The 15,480-nt window shown below is 47.7% G+C and overlaps 1 protein-coding gene and 1 pseudogene across 4 annotated transcripts in view; one reads left to right on the top strand and one right to left on the bottom strand.

Moving 5' to 3' along the window:
• LOC100607281 (solute carrier family 2, facilitated glucose transporter member 3) overlaps positions 1-8,167 on the bottom strand; it is a 56,541-nt gene extending 48,374 nt beyond the window's left edge. For 2 of the 4 annotated variants that reach the window (XM_030804563.1, XM_030804565.1), the window contains exons 1-3: positions 8,129-8,167; positions 7,999-8,068; positions 4,493-4,567 (exon numbers count right to left, since the gene is read on the bottom strand). In XM_030804563.1, coding sequence (XP_030660423.1) covers positions 4,493-4,510 — 18 coding nt within the window. In that variant the 5' untranslated portion in view covers positions 4,511-4,567; positions 7,999-8,068; positions 8,129-8,167. Of the gene's footprint in view, positions 1-4,492; positions 4,568-5,470; positions 5,693-6,488; positions 6,565-7,998; positions 8,076-8,128 lie in introns of those variants that run through there. The other 2 variants (XM_003273800.2, XM_030804564.1) reach the window with 2 other exon arrangements.
• LOC115832886 lies at positions 5,482-5,992 on the top strand (annotated as a pseudogene).
• Positions 8,168-15,480: the final 7,313 nt, after the last annotated feature.

Raw genomic sequence — 15,480 nt, 5'->3', positions numbered from 1 at the left:
CACTGCAACCTCCACCACCTGGGTTCAAGCGATTCTCCTGCCTCAGCCTCCCGAGTAGCTGGCACTACAGGCATGTGCCACCATGCCTGGCTAATTTTTTGTGTTTTTTAGTAGAGACAGGGTTTCACTGTGGTAGCCAAGATGGTCTTGATCTCCTAACCTCGTGATCTGCACGCCTCGGCCTCACAAAGTGCTGGGATGACAGGTGTCAGCCACCGTGCCTGGCCACCACATTGTTTTGATTACAGCTTACTGCTGAATTTTGACAGTGCTTTACATTCTCTAGAAACAAATCCTTTGGGATATGTGGTTTGCAAATATCTTCTCTGAATGTAGCCTATCTTTTCACCATATACATGGGGCCTTTTGCAGAGCAAAAGCTTTTCATTTTGATAAGCCCAAATTTATCAATTTTTCCTCTTGTGGCTTGAGCTTTTACTGTCTTTTGTTTTTTGTTTTTTTTTTTTTTGAGATGAAGTCTCTCTCTGCCACCCAGGCTGAGTGCAGTGGTGCAATCTCAGCTCACTGCAACCTCCGCCTCCCGGATTCAAGCCATTCTCCTGCCTCAGCCTTCCAACTAGCTGGGACTACACTTGTGCACCACCATGCCTGGCTAATTTTTTGTATTTTTAGTAGAGATGGGGTTTCACCATGTTAGCCACGATGGTCTCGATCTCCTGACCTCATCATCCGCCAGCCTTGGCCTCCCAAAGTGTTGGGATTACAGGCGTGAGCCACCACGCCTGGCTGAGCTTTTATTGTTAAGTCTCTTTTACTATAACACAGCCATGCTCACTTGTTTATGTAATGAACATGGCTGCTTAAATGCTATGACATTAGAACTGAGTAGCTATAGTGGTGACTGAGCCGCTATGGCCCACAAAGCCTCTATCTGCACAGAAAGAGTCAGCTGACCCAGGCTCTAATCGGATAAGCCTTCATACTCTAGGGTATTTTCACATGCCTTTCCCTCTATCTGAAACACTTTCTCCAGATCTCCTCACGGCCAGCTCTTTATGTCATTCTGGTTTCTGCTCAAATTTACCGTAAAGACGCCTTCCCAGGCTGGGCGCAGTGGCTCACGCTTGTTATCCCAGCACTTTGGGAGGCCGAGGCAGGCGGATCACGAGGTCAGGAGATCGAGACCACGGTGAAACCCCATCTCTACTAAAAAAATACAAAAAAAAAAATTAGCCGGGCGTGGTGGCGGGCGCCTGTAGTCCCAGCTACTTGGAGAGCCTGAGGCAGGAGAATGGCGTGAACCCGGGAGGCGGAGCTTGCAGTGAGCCGAGATTGCGCCACTGCACTCCAGCCTGGGTGACAGAGTGAGACTCTGTCTCAAAAAAAAAAAAAAAAAAAAAAAAAAAGAGGCCTTCCCTGACCACACTACAGGCATGTCTCGCTTTATTGCATTTTGCTTCATTGCATTTTGCTCCTATTGCACTTTTTTACGAATTGAAGGTTTGTGGCAATCCTATGTTAAGCAAGTCTATTGGCCTCATTTTTCCAACAGCATGAGCTCACTTTGAGTCTCTGTGCCACATTCTGGTAATTCTTGCAATATTTCAAACATTTCGTTATTGTTATATCTGTTATGGTGATCTGTGATCAGTGATCTTTGATATTACTATTGTCATTGTTTTGGCATGAACCATATCTATATAAGACAATGAATGTGGGCCGGGCACGATGGCTCCCACCTGTAATCCCAGCACTTTGGGAGGCCGAGGCGGGCGGATCACGAGGTCAGGAGATCGAGACCATCCTGGCTAACATGGTGGAACCCCATCTCTACTAAAAATACAAAATATTAGCCGGGCGTGGTGGCACGTGCCTGTAGTCCCAGCTACTCGGGAGGCTGAAGCAGGAGAATCTCTTGAACCTGGGAGGTGGAGGTTACAGTGAGCCGAGATCGTGCCACTGCACTCCAGCCTGGGCGGCAGAGTGAGACTCTTGTCTCAGAAAAAAAATGAAAATAAAAATAAAAAAATAAAATACAATAAATCTAATCAATAAATATTGTATGCATTCTGACTGCTCCACTAACTGGCCATTCCCTGTTTCTCTCTCCTTCTCTGTCTTCTCAGGCCTCCCTATTTCCTGAGACAATAATATTGAAAATTAGGCCAATTAAAAACCCTAAATGGCATCTAAGAATTCAAGTGAAAGAGTCAAACATATCTCACTTTAAATCAAAAGCTAGAAATGATTAAGCTTAGTGATAAAGGCATGTCAAAAGCCAAGAGAAGCCAAAAGCAAGGCCTGTTGCACCAAATAGTTAGCCAAGCTATAAATACAAAGGAAAAGTTCTTGAGGAAAATTAAAAGTGCTACTCCAGTGAACACACAAATGATAAGAAAGTGAAACAGGGGCCGGGCATGGTGGCTCAAGCCTGTAATCCCAACACTTTGGGAAGGCCGAGGTGGGTGGATCATCTGAGGTCAGGAGTTCGAGACCAGCCTGGCCAACATGGCGAAACCCCGTCTCTACCAAAAATACAAAAATTAGCCAGGCATGGTGGCATGCGCCTGTACCCAGCTAATCCCAGCTACCCAGGAGGCTAAGGCAGGAGAATCGCTGGAACCCAGTGGGCAGAGGCTGCAGTGAGCCGAGATTGCGCCACTGCACTCCAGCCTGGCTGACAGACCAAGACTCTGTCTCAAAAAAAAAAAAAAAAAGAAAGAAAGAAAAGAAAGTGAAACAGATGTATTACTGATATGGAGAAAGTTTTAGTGGTCTAGATAGGCCACTAAACATTTTCTTAAGCCAAAGCCTAATCCAGAGCAAGGCCCTAACTTTCTTTAATTTTTTCTTTTTTCTTTGAGATGGAGTCTTGCTCTGTCGCCTAGGCTGGAGTGAGTGCAGTGGCATGATCTCGGCTCACTGCAACCTCCGCCTCCTGGGTTCAAGCTATTCTCCTGCCTCAGCCTCCCAGTAGCTGGAACCACAGGCACCCTCCACCACGCCCAGCTAATTTTTATATTTTTTAGTAGAGACAGAGTTTCACTATGTTGGCCAGGCTGATCTAGAACTCCTGGCCTCAGGTGATCCACTCGCCTCAGCCTCCCAAAGTGCTGGGATTACAGGCATAAGCTACTGGGCCCAGCCAACTTTCTTTCATTTTATGAAGGCTGAGAAAGGTGAGGAAGCTGTAGAAGAAAAGTTAGAAGGTAGCAGAAGTTGGTTCATGAGGTTTAAGGAAAGAAGCTGTCCCTATAACTTAAAAGTACAAGGTAGGTGAAGCAGCAAGTGCTGATACAGAAGCTACAACTAGCTATCCAGATTTAGCTAAGATAATTGATAAAAGTGGCAACACTATACAATAGATTTTCAGTGTAGATGAAACAGCCTTATATTGGAAGAAGATGCCATCTAGGATTTTCGTGGTTTTTTTTTTTTTTTTTTTTTTTTGAGAGAGTTTCACTTTTGTCACCCATGCTGAAGTGCAGTTGCTCAATCTTGGCTCACTGCAACCTCTGCCTCCCGGGCTCAAGAGATTCTCCTGCCTCAGCCTCCCAGTAGCTGGGACTACAGGCATGTGACATCAAGCCGGGCTAATTTTTGAATTTTTAGTAGAGGAGGGGTTTGACGATGTTGGCCAGGCTGGTCTCAAACTCCTGACCTCGTGATCCACCCACCTCAGCCTCCCAAAGTGCTGGGATTACAAGCGTGAGCCACCATGCCTGGCCTATGCCATCTAGGACTTTCATAGCCAGAGAGGAGAAGTCAATGACTGGTTTCAAAGCTTCGAAAGACAGGCTGACTCTCTTTTCAGGGGCATTAGCTTCACTATGTAAATCTGCTGTGCTTATGCCCTATAAATGGAAGAATTTAGCCTGGGTGACAGCATATCTCTTTATAGCATGGTTTACTGAATTTTTTTTTTAATTTTTAACTTTTTGGCTGAGCATGGTGGCGTATACCTGTAATCCCAACACTTTGTGAGGCTTATGTAATTTAACCACCAGATGCTGCCTATCCTACCCTCCAGCCCAATCCAAAGGCTCATATGCTGCTGAATACATTTTCTTGATCTTTATCACAGTAAGCAAGTACAATGACTCAGTTACACTCTATAGTCTACTCTATAAAAAGTTTTTATTCTTGTGTACATTCATATATTACTCTATGTTACTCTTCACACCTATATAGCCATGGTTCTTTTCAAGGAAATTCCCTCAAAACAAGTTGTGTATGATTATTATGGAGGCCTGTTTGCAATTACAATGCTGATCATAAATATTTTATCATTCATCTTGCTCTTGATAATATTAAAGCACAAAAGGCTGCAAATGGCAAAGAATAATTACTTATGAATAAAAAGATTTTGGGAATGTACCAAGTCTGTTGGCTGTAACAGTCTCTCCCACCACCACTTATGTATATTACACATTATCAGGACATGAAAAGTTTAGGAAGATGATAGGTACTGTGATTATCAACATAACCATGACCAACCAATTTGATATCTGACATCAGTTTTAATACTCACATTCTGTCTGTTGTCCATCTCTCTGCTATCCTAGGAATTGACTCCCTCTCCAATTTCTCTTCAAGGTACTGCTTCCTGTAAATTGTAATTATCTAGTTATTCATTTACTCCATCTGCTTAAGCTCCTTGAGGGAAGAGGCTGTGATTTAGCCCCCTTGCCAATGGGCACTCCAATAAATACTTCTGGAAGAAAAGTGAAAATTTATATAATTCTAATGATGTTTTAGATTAACTCAATTCTGGGATCCCCAACAAAGTTTATTCTACTCATTCAGTAGCCATTGAGAAGCATTTTTTCAAATAAGGGTTCTGGGGAGAGACAGCTGAAGGTAAGGTAAAAATGTCTGTCCTATATTTTGAGTTGTTTCTCTGTCACCAACTAGCAGTTTCCCTATCTGCAAAATGAGCAAGGATTGGATTAGGTGATCTTGCTGTCATAAAATTCTGTGATTTAATGTGGTTTACCTTGCCATACAAAATTTAAAACACTTAGAACAAGCCACCTCTCCTCATAGCATCACCTTAGCCTAAACTGCTTCAGTGAGCCACAGTGAAGTTGGAAATGATGATTCTGCTTAACCAGTTACCAAATGTGTGTTTCCTCCTCTACCAGCTCTCCTGACTTGGATTAATAGTTATGAAGGTCTGCTGAAATACGTTACGTTGAACACCTGTATTATTTCCTGAGTCTCTTAGAAGGAGGAGGAGAATTAGGAAAGACTGTCCCTTCCACTATTCCACATCCTCCTTATTTCATTTTCATTTCTCTCTGCTACCTTCCCCACCCCGTGCCTCACTCTTTTTCTTCCTGTATCAACTAGTTCTTATCTTCTAGGTCATTCACACTTGGAAAAAACAAATAAAGTCAAACCAAAAAAAACCCTCAGAACTCTTTTAACTCAAATAAATATACTTTTCAAAAAAAGTAAAGTAGTATAGTCAGCCCAGCTGCAAGAACCCAGTGAAGCCCCCACCCACCTGAAGCCAAAATGTCCAGCAAGTGGACCAAAGCCAAGACCACCAAGAAGCGACCACACCACAGGGGGCCACATCCAATGTCGTCGTGATATTTGACCAGTTCCACGTCCAGGAGTTTAAGGAGGCTTTCAACATGATTGACCAGAACCATGATGGCTTCATTGACAAGGGGGACAGCACGACAAGCTGGCTTCACCAGGAAAGAACCCCAAGGATGAATACCTGCAGGACATGATGAGCGAGGCCTCACAGCCGATCAACTTCACCACTTCCCTCACCATGTTTGGGGAGAAGCTGAATGGAACAGACCCCCAGGATGTGATCCAAAACGCCTTCACCTGCTTCAACGAGGAATCCTCAGGTTTCCATCTCCAGGAGCTGCTCACCACCATGGGTGACAGCTTCACAGATGAGGAAGTGGATGAGATGTACTGGGAGGCTCCCATTGATAAAAACGGCAAGTTCAACTAGGTGGAGGTCACCTGCATCCTCAAACATGGTGCCAAGGGCAAAGATGACTAGGCCACCCCAGCCCTCGCGACACCCTGGCCCCCTGCCAGTCACGCCCCCACCCCCCGCACACACTGGTCTGTACCAGGTCTCTGCCCACGACCTTCTCTCAGGGGATCCTCCCTTTGAGGACTTCGGGTCCCAGCTCCCAGTGGAGAAATCAGGCCAAGAGAAGTGCGGCACAGGACTGAGGCAGGTGTTCCCACCGTGACCCTAGAGCCCTGGGCTGGAGTCTTTGACCCCTCCAAGGAAAGACCGCCTTCTGAAGAGATGGGCCTCCAGGACCTGGAGGCACTGAGAGAAGGCCCCCAAGACAGCCATTCCTGGGCTGCTCCCCAAGGAGGAAGGGAACCTGTGTGCCCCCAGGAGGAAGGGACCTTTAGTCATGAGATCCAATACCACTTCAAGTGCAACCCCACCCAAATGCAAGTTCACTAAAGTCCCCTCTCAGAGGACAGGACACTAGACTCCTCCCCTACACCCTGTTGAACCACCAGCGCACACCCGCCCAGAGCAGCCACCCACCGTGGGAGTGCGCTCAAGAAGACATCTGTCCCAGGGGAGGCAGAATCTGCAGCAGAGGGCTGAGCACGGAAAAAAAAGAAAAAACAAGTGAGGTACTGTTTATTTATCTGTAAAATTAACTCAGATGAATTCTTAAAAATCAATGGAAATTCTAAATTTAGTCTGTGTATTAAACTGGGACAAAACTAATAACAGTATTTTACCAAGGGCACTTGGCCTTACTCCCATTCTCTCACACTTCAGACATAAATCACTGAATGAATCCAGCACTGAATAAATGAATGATCCATAATTTCCTAAGACAATTCCAATTTTCATCTTGCACAAATCTACAAAGCTGATCCACCCGCACAGCACTTGAACTCTTGGTAGGTATCTTTCAAGGCCAAGGCAGTTCCTCCGCCCGAATCCAGTTCCCTCCACCTGGATCATGCTCCCAAGGCTCCCTCATTTCATTCAGGTTTCCTGCCAAAAGACACTTCCTCACAAAGGCCTCTCAGACCGAGCCCTTTCCCACTCCCAACTTTACAGTCCACTCCCCTAGCCCTACTACATTTTTATTTATGAAGATTTACGGCATTTTGTTACATATCTATACATTTTCTTGTCTGTCTCTTCCCTAGAATATACAGTCCAGGAGGGCAAGGGCTGGGGTAGCTTCGTTGGCTGTGGGATCCCAGCACTTAGAGCGGAGCCCAGGACATAGTAGGTGCTCAGTAAATCACAAATCTCTTCTCCAAGGCTAGTTTCCCAGAGCCGCAGCACTCTTTTTTTTTTTTTTTTTTTTGAGACGGAGTCTTGCTCTGTGCCCCAGGCTGGAGTGCAGTGGCGCGATCTCGGCTCACTGCAAGCTCCGCCTCCCGGGTTCACGCCATTCTCCTGCCTCAGCCTCTCCGAGTAGCTGGGACTACAGGCGCCCGCCAACACACCCGGCTAGTTTTTTGTATTTTTAGTAGAGACGGGTTTTCACTGTGTTAGCCAGGATGGTCTCGATCTCCTGACCTCGTGATCCGCCCGCCTCGGCCTCCCAAGTGCTGGATTACAGCTTGAGCCACCGCCCCGGCCTGCACTCTTTTTTTTTTTTTTTTTTTTTTTGAGACAGAGTCTCGCTCTGCCACCCAGGCTGGAGTGCACTGGCGCAATCTCGGCTCAGTGCAAGCTCCGCCTCCCGGGTTCACGCCATTCTCCTGCCTCAGCCTCTCCGAGTAGCTGGGACTACAGGCGCCCGCCACCACGCCCGGCTAATTTTTTGTATTTTTAGTAGAGATGGGGTTTCACCGTGGTCTCTCCTGACCTCGTGATCCGCCCGCCTCGGCCTCCCAAAGTGCTGGGATTACAAGCGTGAGCCACCGCGCCCGGCCCAGCACTCTTCTTTCTTAGCCCGGCCCACCTCCGAGTAGCCGCCCACCTCTACCCCAGCTCGGCCACCTCTACCCCAGCTCGGGTCCTCATTCCCGCACCCCCCGGCCGCAGGGACGGCGCGGCGCACCCACCTCCCAGACCCCGCGACTGCGGTTGGGCCCCGCGGCTTCGCTCAACCGCGCACCTCCCGGGCCGCTGCGCCTCTGCCCTGGCCCCAGGCCGCCGCCGCGCCCGGCAGTAACAGCGACCGCGCCGCTGGGCTCCCGCCGGCCCCGCCCGCAGCCGTTGGGACCCACTAACTGCCTCGAAAAGCCTAGGATTCGACTTCGAATGGTCCGTTAATGTGGTCCACAACTGAATTGCTGATCAGGGAACTTCGCATTGAAACTACATGAGATATAGACCAATATCCTTATTCCTGTATTAATCACCTCCCACAACTCATTTTTTGCAGATAAGTCAATGGTTTTATAAAAAAAAAAGGAAGAAATGGCCGGGCGCGGTGGCTCACGCCTGTAATCCCAGCACTTTGGGAGGCTGAGGCGGGCGGGTCACCTGAGGTCAGGAGTCCGAGACCAGCCTCAACATGGAAAAACCCCGTCTCTACTAAAAATACAAAATTAGCCGGGCGTGGTGGTGCATGCCTGTAATCCCAGCTACTCAGGAGGCTGAGGCAGGAGAATTGCTTAAACCTGGGAGGCGGAGGTTGCAGTGAGCTGAGATCGCGCCATTGCACTCCAGCCTGGACAACAAGAGTGAAACTCCATCTCAAAAAAAAAAAAAAAAAAGAAGAAGAAGAAATATAATAAAGAAATGTCCAAGAGAAAGCATAAGGAAAAACAAACTAAGAAAGAGTTTCTTGTAAAATAAAAGGAAGTAGAAGGAATATATTGACTTGCGGAGTTGGTTTGTGTTTCCATTGTTGCTGGGTATGCCTATAAACTTTTTCTCGTTCCAGCCAGTGGGAGAAAAACCACTTACTCTCTTATTTTTCACTCTACTTAAAACACACACAGGCACACACTCACATATACATGCCACCATCTAACATGTAATCATATTACCAAATGTACAAATACAGACATTAGCTTTTTATTGGTTGCAGTACAGAATTGATAATTTTGTCCTATTTGTTCCTTTGATGCTAAATATATCTGATGATCGTCTTTCCTCTCTAGTTATTGGCAGAAGCTCATGTGATTTTTGGAAGGAATTAAGGACAATATCAAGTTTTTTTGTTTGTTTGTTTTTTGTTGTTGTTGTTTTTCTTTCTTTTTTTTTTTTTTTTTGAGACAGAGTTTCGTTCTTGATGCCCCAGGCTGCAGTGCAATGGCAGATCTCAGCTCAATGCAACCTCCCTCTCCAGGGTTCAAGCGATTCTCCTGCCTCAGCCTCCCTAGTAGCTGGGATTACAGGCATGTGCCACCACGCCCGGCTAATTCTGTGTTTTTAGTAGAGACAGGGTTTCTCTGTGTTGGTCAGGCAGGTCAAGAACTCCCTACCTCAGGTGATCCACCTGCCTCGGCCTCCCAAAGTGCTGGAATTACAGGTGTGAGCCTCTGCACCCAGCCCAACATCAACATTTTTAACATCACTAGACTGTATATAGAATTTTAATATATTATTTATATATATTTATGTAGAAATGTTTAAATATTATCTCACTTGATCATTGTTTTTTGTTTTTTGAGACAGGGTCTCACTCTGTCACCCAGGCTGGAGTGCAATGGAGCGATTTCTGCTCACTGCCACATCTACCTCCTGGGTTCAAGCGATTCTCCTGCCTCAGCCTCCCGAGTAGCTGGGGTTACAGGCACGTGCCACTATGCCCAACTAATTTTTGTATTTTTAGTAAAGACTGGATTTCACCATGTTGGCCAGGCTGGTCTCAAACTCCTAATCTCAGATGGTCCGCCCGCCTCGGCCTCCCAAAGTGCTGGGATTCCAGGTGTGAGCCACCACGCCTGGCCTCACTTGATCATTAAGCAAAATATGGTACACCTGGTTATCAATCCCAGGTGAGCAGAACACTGAACACTGGTTACCAACACCAAGGGAATGACTCCAACCACATGGAGGATTGCAAAGATCATCACTGTGCCAACCGACAAGAATAAAACTCCAAATGTCTCCACTCAATGCACCTTGTATCAGAGTTGCACAAAACAATGCAGTCAAGTCATGAGTGGAGCCATGCTTTACTTACAGAGCAAGATCAGCTTCCTGGCAGCCAGTGCAGGGAAATTGGCTATGCGTACCCCTCTGGCGCACTGGGCTTGCCACAGGGAAAGATAGTCTCACAGAGACAATAAGTCAGCACAGGTTACATAGGCTCTTTTTTCTTTTCTCTTTTTTTTTTTTTTGAGATAGAGTCTTGCTCTGTTGCCCAACTGGAGTGAAATGGCGCAATCTCGGCTCGCTGCAACCTCCTTCTCCCAGGTTCAAGCAATTCTCCTGCCTCAGCTTCCTGAGTATCTGGGATTACAAGCACCTGCCACCATGCCCAGCTAATTTTTGTATTTTTAGTAGAGACGGGGTTTCACCATGCTGACCAGGCTGGTCTCAAACCCTGACCTCAGGCGATCTGCCTGCCTGGGCCTCCCAAAGTGCTGGGATTAGAGGCATGAGCCACTGCGCCCGGCATCTTTTTTTTTAATTTAAGACAGGGTCTTGCTCTGTCACCCAGGCTGGAGTACAGTGGTGCAATCTCGGCTCACTACAACCTCCATCTCCCAGGTTCAAGCAATTCTCGTGCCTCAGCCTCCTGAGTAGCTGGGACTACAGATGTGTAGCACTCCACCAAGCTAATTTTTGTATTTTTAGTGTAGATGACGTTTTACTATGTTGGCCAGGCTGGTCTGTACTCCTGGCCTCAAGTGATCTGCCTGCCCCACAAAGTGTTGGGATTACAGATGTGAGCCACTACACCCGGCCGGGCTCTTTTTTTTTTTTTTTTTTTTTTTTTTTTGAGACGGAGTCTCGCTCTATCCCCCAGGCTGAAGTGCAGTGGCGCGATCTCGGCTCAATGCAAACTCTGCCTCCCGGGTTCATGCCATTCTCCTGCCTCAGCCTCCCAAGTAGCTGGGACTACAGGCGCCCGCCAACACGCCCGGCTAATTTTTTGTATTTTTAGTAGAGACGGGGTTTCACCGTGTTAGCCAGGATGGTCTCGATCTCGTGACCTCGTGATCCGCCCGCCTCGGCCTCCCAAAGTGCTGGGATTACAGGCTTGAGCCACCGCGCCCGGCCTACCGGCCGGGCTCTTTTATCTCTTGGTAAAGAGGTATTCCAGACCCATGGTCTATTCTTATGAGGCCAAGTCAGGATTCAAAGACTACATGCATGAGACTGCACTTCCCAGCAATTATTACTCTAAATTATAAATGAGGAAGCTGAATTGCTGGGAAATCATGTGATTTCATCAATAAATAACAATTTTTGACTGTCTGAGCCTGAATTTGTACTCTCATGTCTTAGTTTCATAAGCTGTATATTTTCAGTTATAACTTGAGACATAGTCTGGGCTCTATCAATTTGTTTCATAAGTAGTGTTTGGATGCTCTTAGTGTCCTCTGTTAAAATCCCACTGTGGTAGTTTTTTGGTTTTTGCTGTTGAGACAGAGTTTCGCTCTGTCGCCCAGGCTAGTGTGCAATGGTGCAATCTCGGCTCACTGCAACCTTTGCCTCCATCGTTGAAGCAATTCTCCTGCCTCAGCTTCTGAGTAGCTGGGACTACAGGTACCTGCCACCATGCCTGACTAATTTTTTTTTTTTTTTTTGTATTTTTAGTAGAGACAGGGTTTCAGCATGTTAGCCAGGATGGTCTCAATCTCCTGGCCTCATGATTGGCCCGCCTCAGCCTCCCAAAGTGCTGGGATTACAGGCATGAGCCACGGCGCCCGGCCAATTTTGTATTTTTAGTAGAGACGGGGTTTCACCACGTTAGTCAGGCTGGTCTCGAACTCCTAACCTCAGATGATCCGCCTGCCTCGGCCTCCCAAAGTGCTGGGATTACAGGCATGAGCCATGACACCCGGCTGTTTTTTGTTTGTTTTAGATGGGGGTCTCACTGTGCTGCCCAAGCTGATCTCAAACTCCCAGGTTCCAGGGATCCTCCCACCTCAGCCTCCCGAGTGGCTGGGATTGCACGTGTACATTACCATGCCCAGCTGGTGTGATGGTGTTTCTCATGTTCCTGCACCATTTCTGCCTCCATAACTTTCTTAAATTAAAATACAATTTTAAAATGTATTTTAGAAAGATTACTTTGTCCTTCAATAAAAATTGTTTTCCAGATTTAACATATTTTGATGTATATTAAATATATAGACCGTGCTGTGAAGCTTTTCTTTACATTTTTTTTACAGATGGAATCTCTATGAGTTGCCAAGGCTGGTCTCGAACTCTTGTCCTCAAAGGATCCTCCCACCTTGGCCTCCAGAAGTGCTGTGATTACTCGCATGAGCCATTGTGCCTGGCTAAGATGTTTTTTCTTTTTTCTTTTTTGAAATAGAGTCTCACTCTGTTGCACAGGCTGGAGTGCAGTGGCTGGATCTCAGCTTACTGCAACTGCCACCTCCCGAGTACAAGCAATTCTCCTGCCTCAGCTTCCTGACTCTGGCTAAGACGTTTTATAGGACACCATTCTCACCAATAAATGGAGTTCTGAAAGGATAAACAAGAAAATATTAACAATCATTAATTCCGTGGAGTAGAACTAAATGAGGGAGCGCAAAGAAGTTCCTATATATCCTATTTTTACACTACTGTGGTTTTAAAGTTTTTGTAATGGACATTGATTTTATTTCAGAAAAAAGTCAATAAATAAATTACCAACCTCTGGAAATGTCTTGAGACTGAAAGGGAAATCCATTGTAGAAGCTAATGAGTTCAGAGCATTCTGCAACTTGTCAATATATCTCTAAACATCCCTTCCAGGCCTGGCGCGGTGGCTCACGCCTGTAATCCCATCATTTTGAGAGGCCGAGGCGGGAAGGTAACTTGAGGTCAGGGGTTCGAGACCATCCTGACCAACATGGTGAAGCCCCATCTCTACTAAAAATACAAAATTAACTGGGTATGGTAGCTCATGCCTGTAATCCCAGCTAGTAGGGAGGCAGAGACAGGAGAATCATTTGAACCTGGAAGGTGGAGGTTGCAGTGACCCGAAATGGTATCACTGCACTCCAGCCTGGGCCTCAGTGACATCTCCAAAAAAGCAAGAAACAACAGGCTGGGCATCGTGGCTCACACCTATAATCCCAGCACTTTGGGAGGCCGAGGCAGGTGGATCACCTGAGGTTGGGAGTTCAAGCCAGCCTGACCAACACGGAGAAACCCCATCTCTACTAAAAATACAAAATTAGCCAAGTGTGGTGGCGCATTCCTGTAACCCCAGCTACTTGGGAGGCTAAGGCAGGAGAATAGCTTGAACCTGGAGGCGGAGGTTGCAGTGAGCCAAGATCGCGCCATTGCACCCTAGCCTGGGCAACAAGAGCAAAACGCCGTCTCAAAAATAAATAAACAAATATTTTAGGCCGGGCGCCGTGGCTCACGCTTGTAATCTCAGCACTTTGGGAGGCTGAGGTGGGCAGATCACGAGGTCAGGAGATCGAGACCACGGTGAAACCCTGTCTCTACTAAAAATACAAAAAAAAATTAGCCGGGCGTAGTGGTGGACGACTATAGTCCCAGCTACTTACTCGGAGAGGCTGAGGCAGGAGAATGGCGTGAACCCGGGAGGCGGAGCTTGCAGTGAGCCCAGATTGCACCACTGCACTCCAGCCTGGGCAACAGAGCGAGACTCCGTCTCGAAATAAATAAATAAATAAATATTTTAAAAACAACAACAACAAAAACAAAAACACACACAAAAAATCAAGGCTGAGGCAGGAGAATCGCTTGAACCTAGGAGGCCGAGGTTGCAGTGAGCCAATATCACACCACTGCACTCCAGCTGGGGCAACAAAGCAAGACTCTTGTCTCAAAAAAATAAAAATTAGTACTGATTAATCAATATTAATCAATATTGATAACAGAATTCCATCAAGATTACTACTGAGGCCGAGTGTGGTGGCCCATGCCTGTAATCCCAGCACTTTAGGAGGCTGAGGCGGACGGATCACGAGGTCAGGAGATTCAGACCATCCTGGCCAACATGGAGAAACCCTGTCTCTACTAAAAATACAAACATTAGCTGGGTCTCAAAAAAAAAAAAAAGAGAAATTGGCCAGGTGCAGTGGCTCATGCTTGTAATCCCTGCACTTTGGGAGGGTGGATCACAAGGTCAGGAGTTCAAGACCAGCCTGGCCAACACACTGAAACCCTGTTTCTACTAAAAATACAAAAATGGCCAGGAGCGGTGGCTTACGCCTGTAATCCCAACACTTTGCCAGGCTGAGGCGGGTGGATCATCTGAGGTCAGGAGTTTGAGACCAGCCTGACCAACAAGGTGAAACTCGTCTCCACTAAAAATACAAAAAATTAACTGACGTGGTGGCAGGCGCCCGTAGTCCCAGCTACTCAGGAGGCTGAAACAGAATGGCGTGAACCCGGGAGGCGGAGGTTGCAGTAAGCCAAGATCGCGCTGAGAGGTGACAGCCTGCTGGCAGTCCTCACAGCCCTCACTGGCTCTCATCGCCTCCTCTGCCTGGGCTCCCACTTTGGCGGCACTTGAGGAGCCCTTCAGCCCGCCGCTGCACTGTGGGAGCCCCTTCCTGGGCTGGCCGAGGCCGGAGCCGGCTCCCTCAGCTTGCGGGGAGGTGTGGAGAGAGAGGCGTGGGTGGGAACCCGGGCTGCGCGCGCTGCTCGCGAGCCAGCACGAGTTCCGGGTGGGTGTGGGCTCGGCGGCCCCGCACTCGCATCGGCCTGCCGGCCCTGGGCAATGAGGGGCTTAGCACCTGGGCCAGCAGCTGCGGAGGGTGTGCTGAGTCCCCCAGCAGTGCCGGCCCACCGGCGCTACGCTAGATTTCTTGCAGGGCATTAGCTGCTTTCCTGTGGGGCAGGGCTCGGGACCTGCAGCTCGCCATGCCTGAACCTCCCCGTTCTGTCTCCTTGGGCTTCTGTGCAGCCCGAGCCTCACTGACAAGTGCCGTCCCCTGCTCCACGGCACCCAGTCCCATCGACCACCCAAGGGCTGAGGAGTGTGGGCCCAGGGCACGGGACTGGCAGGCAGCTCCACCTGCAGCCCCAGTGCGAGACCCACTGGGTGAAGCCAGCTGGGCTCCTGAGTCTAGTGGGAACTTGGAGAACCTTTATGTCTAGCTAAAGAATTGTAAATACACCAATCGGCACTCTGTATCTAGCTCAAGGTTTGTAAACACACCAATCAGCACCCTGTGTCTAGCTCAGGGTTTGTGAATGCACCAATCGACACTTTGTATGTAGCTACTCTTGTGGGGACTTCGAGAATCTTTGTGTGGACACTCTGTGTCTAGCTAATTTGGTGGGGACAAGGAGAACCTTTGTGTCTAGCTCAGGGATTGTAAACGCACCAATCAGCGCTCTGTCAAAACAGACCACTGGGCTCTACCAATCAGCAGGATGTGGGTGGGGCCAGATAAGAGAATAAAAGCAGGCTGCCGGAGCTAGCAGGGGCAACCTGCTGGGGTTCC

Source organism: Nomascus leucogenys, chromosome 23 (assembly GCF_006542625.1).
Source record: "Nomascus leucogenys isolate Asia chromosome 23, Asia_NLE_v1, whole genome shotgun sequence".
Taxonomy (NCBI): Eukaryota; Metazoa; Chordata; class Mammalia; order Primates; family Hylobatidae; genus Nomascus; species Nomascus leucogenys.
This window is presented reverse-complemented; position numbering and strand designations above follow the sequence as displayed.